Raw genomic sequence first — 9,072 nt, forward strand, 5'->3', positions numbered from 1 at the left:
ACGATCCGTTCGTTAAGTACTCTTGTAGCAAACAGTTAAATACCGTAATTGATTTTTAAAAATATCTGTGAGTATAAAGTAAAATTTTCCAGTTGATCGATCTTTGACATGAGACTTGCGTCGTAGGCATACCAAGCGTATGCAGTTGCATAGGCGTGCGTAATGTGCAATATGATCCTTCATGTGCGTCGTCCGGTTCATCGTTATGTGATTTATGATTTTTAAATTCTTATTTGATCTTTATTTTACGCTGATTGAATAATAATTTCTCGTAAATAATTTCTACTAAATTAAATTAAATTTAAATTGAGTCATAAGTGAAAAAATTTTGCAACATTTTAAAATTATTTAATAATAAATTAAATTAGGTGAAATTAAGTCGTGATGTTATAAAAAATTGTGATGTTAAAAATTTTTCGCTTCACGTATAATACATTATTTTGCTGCGCGTGCATTTTACGAGAATTTTTTCTCGCTTTGACGTAGCCTATTGTTCCACGTTGTATTTGTGCTTTTTTTAATTTACTGCACCTTTAATTTGGAAAATTAAACACGTGGACCGTGTGGAACATTTCCTAAGAGAATATAAGGATATGCATACAAACAATTACAGGAGGGATGATGACAGTACGTCGCTCGCGTGCTACCCTCAAATCACGAAGCGCATCTAACTAGCCGTGTAATCGACAATTTCAACCTATTACGACACCCTGGGGCGAAATGCAAGCCCTAATAATGTGTAGACCTTACGCTCTATACGAAGTAATAATAATTGTTATTAAACATGACTTAACTAATTTAAATCTTTCAGATTAAATCATTGGATTATTAAATCAATAGTTGGTAACTTAAAAAATTTAATATCAAGAAATTTGATATTTGATCTAATTAATGACTTTTAGTCAAAAAAAAAGTTTTAAGTTTGATAAGTTATTTTTGTTTCATGAATAATGAAGCTAGGATATGAATAATTTTTGTTATGTATCACACGGCGAAGGAGCTTAGAAAGCTATCGCGTCTCCGGATCTACGAGCGGACCCGTCGTGGTGAATCGCGGCATAAAGTGGCTAGTGACACATAAAAAGCATATTTTCGGGTATTAGGCCGAGGACCCTTGTGGATCCCATGAATGGCTACCTGTGTTCACGCCTGTTCGCGCGCCGTTCACTCGGACAGGACAAAAATCTCTCGTGCCGATCTACGTCAAGCAGTGGTGCTAATGGGAAAATAACCGACAGATTACGTCCCCTAATCCGCTCATCGATGCGATCGCATTGGCGAGAGGGGGATGAGAGTTCACGCATTTTGTTCTCGTTCATTTTCCAGATCACACGTAGATCGCGGCGACAGGAACATCTCATGCGTCAAACTATCTTATCGAGCTCGACCAGTTCGAAAATTATCAAGAAGAACGATTCAGGCATTTTTTAAAAGCATAGTTTGGGTCATAAATTATTACTAAATCTGCAATCGTCTACCAAGTAAAGCGACATTGAATTATGCTGTCAAGTGTCCATCCACTTGTGTATATATACTTATTTCCGTTCGGACAATCCGAGACGTCACTCTCTCGTCTCCTCAGGTGTGCATCGAGAATGTCGACTGCTAAAAATAAATCCGGTCGCACACGCAATACATCGCGCACCGATTGTCAGTGAGCGAGTCCGGGTGACAGAGTCGAGCCAGAGTAACGTGTAACGTGTGCACGAAGATAGCCGCTATCTCTCGGCCGGAGGCGGTGTCCGATGTCCGGCCACCAACACGCGGTGCCGTCGCGTTGCGAACGAGCCCCTTTCGTCACCTCTCGACCTGGCTTATTGTTCGACGATATTAATTTTAACGGCGCGTAGATACGCCGGACGATGACACCGCGAGAACACGAGACGCACCTGCGGTGCGGCGTCGTCACAGGATTGCTCGAGTTAAAACCGAGAGCCTTTAAATTTCTCCGCTTTTCCCCGGGAAATTTTAACTTTGTGGATGACGTAACGTACGTATAATTTGACATTGTTTTATGCGTAACGTGTCTCATTAAATTTATATTTTATTATCAATTTTAGTTAATTGTGTAAATTAATTTAATCTAAATTATTTGTTGGAGTTGTTTATTTATTAGTGTCGTTTATATACTATATAATTTTTAGCTTTATTAATTGAAGGTAAAATGATGATAAGATTTTGTAACTCAAAGAAAAGTCAGATATCTTGACTATTGACGAATAAAAAGTATGGAAAATCGAGTGAGTTACTCGTTTGTAAATGTCATTGTGGAATACTGTTTCACATCGCTGTTCTATGGAAAGTTTATGCATCTCGTACCCTCCTCCTCCTCGCCGGTGTCCTTTGCGCGCAATTTCATGGCACTTGCGAATCCGTCATTACAAACGGCTCGCCGGCTCTTTATCGCCACGTCGCTTTACGTGAAACCGTAGATTCATCCACGACTGCGAGAGGACGACCCGGCATGACCCGGAACAAACAGCGGAAGCAAAGCGGAAGATAAACGAGGATGCGTTGAAATCTACGAGAGAGCAAGAGAAAGGTAGGAGGAGAGAGAAACAAAGAGACAGAGAAAGGGGCAGAGAGAGAGGAGAGAGAGAGAGAGAAAGAAAGAGTGAGGAAGGGAGGGAGAAAGAGAGAGGGAGAGAGAGAGAGAAAGGGAGGGAGGGAGGGAGGGAGGCAGGGAGGGAGGAAGGGAGAGAGAGAGAGAGAGAATTGCCGGCGCCAGTTTAATTTATCTGGATTTACGGTGCTGAAGATGCCTCGCCGTCTGTACCCGGCTAGAAGAGGAGGATTGCGAGAGTGGTGGGCGAGGGAAGGGGGAGAGGATTTTGCACAGAGCCATTTTGGAATGCAATTAAACGCAGTACAGTGAAACACGATGCCGCCGCCGCCACCGCCGCCGCCGCCGCTGCCGCTGTTGCTGCTGCTGCTGCTGCTACTGCTTCCCTCCTCCGCAACCCCCTTCTCTTCCCTCCCTTACTCCTCCTCCCGCGTAGTACCTGCCGGTGCTCTTTGGCTCGTACTCGAATGCCTTGATGTGCCCAGATACAACAAACAGGGTGCTTCCGAACGGACGAATTCTGACAAGGCGCAAAGTGAATTCGCGCCTCGTCTAGGCGAAATGCGTTTCATTGCTTCAAAGCACTTTCATCGTGTACCAAACAGATTTAATTCGAGAATTACTTTTTCGAAGTACTTCCTATCGTATTGTCGTACTGACATTAAATACGCTTATGACAAATAAATACTTGTTTTACAACTTTTATGAGCGGCGTTATACGCACCTTGTATTGAAAGAATCACTTTGTATAAAACATTTTTATAGATTGCAAAATAAATTTATATGTAATAATTTATATGTAATTATATAAGACAAAATTATAAGTTTGTATAATATATTAAATCAAACTTGTTAAAAAAGTAGATATAATAATTATATGTAACGCTCATAAATATATTAAAATAAATAAGTTGAAATTACAGATGTTGAAATAACAGATTTAATAAGAGATGTTTTATATCTGAATCAACATAATTTCTAGTAAATAGTATTATTTTAATTACATATATATATATATATATATAAAATTGCCTGTAAACGATGTACACTCGAGCGAATATCGGATTGTCGAGTACATCTTTAGATTTAACAGGAATGAAGGAGGGATGATGAAATCGGTCGTTCCCGGGTTCGTTTTGATAAGGAAGAGCATCATCCCTATCCCAAGGGTCGGGAACAGGAGGATGTACGAAGAGGGTGAGAGAGACAGAGAGGAGGAGAGAAAATGGCGGCCCAGAGGGAAATCCGACACCAAATCGAAGGAGACGCCATCGCAAAGCGCGGCGCCGCCCCTTTATCATTGGGTCTTGGCTTCGGCACGATGTCATCCTCGAATCCATAAGCTCGAGCGTAATCAAATCGAAATAATTTTCATAATTTTCCTTGCACTTCATACACCTAAAAATTCCTTTTCTTGATTGCACAGTGACATTAATTAAAAGGTTGTATAGCTTATAATTAATACTGTTGTAACAAGTAAAATTTATTTTAAAAATAAATAGCGAATCCAGAATTAATTGCAAAATATAAAGAGCATTTTAAGCGCTATTGACATATTGAATTAGTAACGAAATATTTCCCTTTTATAATTAAATTATCTTAGTTTTTATATTTCGAATAAATTTTTTATTTAAAATCTGAGTATCTTTTACCGTTCCAAAATATGTTACGCTACGTCGATCAACATACATGACAAATGGCAATTAGTCGAAAAAGGCGGAGCAGATTCAAAGGATTGGCAAGGCGTGCCGAGGAAAAACGTCTTCACTCATCTACTAGTGATGCATCGGTTCTCTTGATCTATATAACACCGCCAGACTTTTCGACCACCAGATTTTCGTCATGTGACATTCTAAATTTGTGTTGCTATTGCTTTTACTTAATAAATCTTTTGATTAAATCAAATAAAAGCGATAACAAGACAAATTTAGGATGTCATAATATCAATATATTTTTACGCGAGAAAAAGAAAGAAGAGAGAGATTCATATTATTATATCTTATATAGTATATATTTTAGAGGATATTTTAAGTTTTATTAAGCATAAAGTAAGTAGTATATTTAAACCCAAAAGTAGAAGATAAAGACATTACATTTAAAAATTATAATAACATGAAAACATGTATTTTACTTAGTATTAGCAAAAAAATGGCTTTAATATAATATAATAAAATCAAATAATTTCAAATATTTTATCACAGATTCAGTTAAATCGTGCATAATAACGCGTGACGTAAGATTTCGTTTAATTTATGAAATGGAGATAAACGATTGTTACATGTGTACGTAAGATACGTAATGGTAAACGATATACGCAATCGTTAAATAAAAAATTCGTTTAAAATAATTATAATGCAGATAAATTATTTGAAACAAATTGATATGTTTATTAAATTATTTTTATTTGTATTTTAGAAGTAAAATATTTTACGTACACTTAAGTACCACACACGTATATGTCATGTTCAACGACAAGTTCTTGAAAATATAGTATATTTGACAATAGTTGATTCAATTAAATCATGCATGATATAAGACGTGATGTAAGATTTCATTCAATTTATGGAATGGAGTTAAACGATCAAAATACATGTGCACAAGATACGTAACGATAAACGATATACGCGATGGTTGTGAATGAACGAAACCGATCCTTGGGCGTGTACGAGTTCGTATTCGGACCGATCTACAGCTAAAGTTACGTTTGTCGTTGGATCATATTTGCAGAAATGTGTATCATAATACGACTCCAGAGATGAGCCGGCGACCTTCGCGAGGGGGTGGAAATCTTATCGCGAAAAGTAAACACTCTAAAAAAGTGATATCTGCCTTCTTCAATCGTCACATCAACTTTTCAATCATTCGTCACATCGAAAATCTGTCGATATTACTCCAAAATCTAAAACAAAAATTAGCATAATAAATTACTGTAAGAAACGTACAATTTAAGACGATGTAATAAATAACTCGACAATCGTTTTATATAATTTATTTATATTTCAATATATATATTATATTAAAATATATTTTTTTTTATTTTATTATAGATATGCAAATTATGCCGCAAAAATTGTAAAGTTATATCTTCAAGTTTTATGTATTATCATGCGTCTTATATCGAGCATTTCGTGTATTAAATTGTCCAAAATGTAACGTTTAAATAATTCATAAACAAATTTATGACGGATTTCCTTTCGTCAAATCTACCGACGAAGGGTGAATTGCCAGTTGTTGTGAAATTAATCAAACACAAGGTACGATAGCGTCGCGTGGAATCACAACATGGTGTACGGTAACGTTGACACGTTCCATTTCCGGTGTTTATTGGTTACACGCGTATTTCGTGATTCTTCGATAGCTTCGCGATAGTGGAAAACAGTATCTGCGCGAAAAATTTGCACAAAAATTGCTGAATATTGTAAATTGGAAGCTACACGATAAAGATATAAATAAAATAAAATCTTTGATAAGCAAATTTTTGCTGTCTACACGCTTCAAATTTTTCTTTTAAACTTAAAGTAAATTTAACAAAAAACGAGCAAAATAATGAAAAAGCAAGTTTTCACCGATTGATAGATTTATTTTCAATTATCATTTCGAGAATATAATTACATCTATAGAAACATACGAGTTTTATTAAGGCTATTCAACATGAGAAAGCAAACATATAATTCGAGACTGGAGTGTGAGACCAAGGGGAAAGCCCGATGCACAATACCATAATTCGTCACTTCAGTTACATAACAAAAGAAATTACGCGAGTCCGACTCGAGAAAGGAATCGTCGAAATTCGATATATCCAGGTAATCGGTCTGTCGCGGAGGTCGCCAGGTGAGAATTCAGCGCGGAGGAATCGGAAGCGTCGCGGGGCCGGCGGCAACTCGGATGGGGTGAACAGTCGGTAGGGGGTAGAAGCTTCGCACCGCCCTCTAATTTTCTAACCAATGGAGCCGAGCTGTACGTCGCGACGACCAATCGCAGCGTAGTGGCCGTGCCGTGCCTGATCATTGCACGGTTCTGCTGCCGAAATAAAAGAGAAGGCCGACCAAGAGATCAAGGAGGGAAAAGGAGAGATGAGAGAGAGAGAGAGAGAGAGAGAGAGAGAGAGAGAGAGAGAGATGGAAGAAGAGAACGAGTAAAAGAGAGAGAGATAGAACGATATCGGCAACTCCATCGTCAGCATTGCCACAAGGCGCCCACACGACCACAATTCAACGACAGAATTGCCAGCGGGACGACGGCTGTCGCACCGCGAACGCGACGACCGTGATCACCTTACTAACTTGGTGACTTGGTCACTCAGTGAGATAGTCTGCCGCGGTCAAAGGCATCCTGCTGAGGAGTTATCGGTTATGCAATCGGTTGTTTGTTCGCGCGATCGCCTATTGACTGCTTCATAGTCTCACTGTTCTCCAACGTAAAAACGGGGGTGGTTGCGGGACACTTGAGACTACGAGTGATCTCTACAGGAGATCTGCAAGTGCATTGGTACCACGCTGTGATGTGTTTAAGAAGAACGTCCAGATACATTCTTTCTTTTCTTATAGTGCATTCAATGCTTTCGCTACGGGTGATCTATCATTAGTCACGAAGTGGTTAGTCACAAAAATTAAGAACTCAAGCAGTGGTATTTGGAGAATGTGTACCTGATGGCGAATAAACGAACTGATAATTGGTATCTTTTTTGGAAAAGCCTTCTCGGAGGATTATTGTGGATGTGAGAAGTATTCCATTATGATTACATAATTTATTACGAACAGTCGCCGAAATTAAAGAATTTAAACTTGATTTCAGACGCCGTCGGAACTCAAGTTCAAAGTTATTTGCTTACAACGCGGTAATCAAACACGATTTTGAAGAACAAATAAATAATCATATACGTGACGGAAAATTTTAAAATTATTCACGAAGAACAAATGATTTTCATTTATAGAATTGTATTTGTTTATAAGTGCAAATATTTTTAAAAAATTATATTAAAAACTGAATAATAGTCACCAGAATGGATTGAAAAATAATTACGAATTCGCTATTTTTCTGCGATAAAGTGTACAGACCATCGAATGTATCGGTGAAAGTGTACAGTGATTGTACTTGGAAAAAAAATTTTTTTTCACAATTAAAATTTGCGAACAATTTTTGAAACAGTGCTTAAAGTATGTTACAGCTTCATTTGAGTAAGTCTTGATGAATGGAAATGGAGTCGGACATCGACATGAATGAAACGCGCGTGATTAAACAACCGTCGCGTTGACTCGAACGTGCGAATAACGGATGCTTACTTTCGTCATCAGTTATTCATCCGGTCGATCTATAAGACATATTGATATTACGATGATGTTCCAATTTGACGAATGACAAAAGCGGGAAAATAAGTTTCTCGTTTCCTTTAATCCCTAAACTAACAATTTCACTATAAAAATTCTGCAGGCGATAGAAAATTCAGAGGTAAGAATGTATGGACAACGAACAAACATTTATTGAAGATGAAATATCTATATAATAAAATAAATCAAATATATTATGCTCAAAATTACATGTAAATTTTTCGCGTATAATTAAGACGAGTTGAGTAACGAATTATTAATTTTTCACAATATTTAACAATTCGTAATTCGGTTTGTAATTCAAGATGCGTGATCTTTGAATTAATTTTAATAAGGAGTCATGTAAGAAGTTTGCGTCTTCGAAAATTTTTCGCGCTTAGGACGAATGAGCACGGAATCTTGTTTGCTGTCCGACACCTGCATGGATTCATGAGAGGCACGCAGTCACCAGCCAAGGATGTCGGATAGTTCAGATCAGCTGTCATCACCGAACAGCGACTGCAATAGTCAAATGGGCGTCGTGCATCGCAATGCAACCGCGCAATATAGTAACACATCGTCAATGTCCGGTCTCGGGCTGGCTCATCATCCCCAAAATTTAACGCCGACATCGAATGGCAGTCCTCAGTATTCACAGGAGATTTCCACATGCAACTCTGCTAGCGTAAACACCAACATCAGTAATATCAGCAGTATCCCCCTTAGCAGCAGTAATTTCACACCTGAACAGATATCTTGCATGTGCGAGGCACTGTCACAAAGCCAAGACATTGAGAAATTATCCAGGTAATTTAAAGAGAGCGTGCTTTAATTCATTATTTATTTATTCAAAAATTATGTGCGTAAGATATTTTTAACAAATTCTGTTCTTGCGTTATAAAATTCGAAAATTATATAAAATTATATTTGTGTGAAATCTACTTAAAAAACTACGTTGATACCAGATTTCTTTGGTCCTTACCGCCTGGAGAACTGTTGCGCGGAGGTGAGAGTGTGCTAATGGCGCGTGCCGCTGTTGCCTTTCACCGCGGAGCCTATCACGAGCTTTACTCAATCCTGGAGAGCCACCCTTTCTCGCCACGTCGACATCCCGAACTCCAACAGATGTGGTTTAAGTCGCATTATCGCGAAGCTGAGAAAATCCGCGGTCGACCATTGGGCGCCGTGGACAAGTATCGGCTG

At 38.2% G+C, this 9,072-nt stretch overlaps 1 protein-coding gene across 1 annotated transcript in view; it reads left to right on the forward strand.

The window, feature by feature from the left end:
* Nucleotides 1–8,138: 8,138 nt before the first annotated feature.
* Nucleotides 8,139–9,072, forward strand: part of Six4 (homeobox protein six4) — a 14,695-nt gene continuing 13,761 nt past the window's right edge. The window contains exons 1-2 of the mRNA XM_018521334.1: nt 8,139–8,676; nt 8,835–9,072. Of these exons, the coding sequence (XP_018376836.1) occupies nt 8,348–8,676; nt 8,835–9,072 (567 nt within the window). The 5' untranslated portion in view covers nt 8,139–8,347. The remainder of the gene's footprint in view (nt 8,677–8,834) is intronic.

This window comes from Trachymyrmex cornetzi, unplaced genomic scaffold (genome assembly GCF_001594075.2).
Source record: "Trachymyrmex cornetzi isolate Tcor2-1 unplaced genomic scaffold, Tcor1.1 scaffold99, whole genome shotgun sequence".
NCBI lineage: Eukaryota > Metazoa > Arthropoda > Insecta > Hymenoptera > Formicidae > Trachymyrmex > Trachymyrmex cornetzi.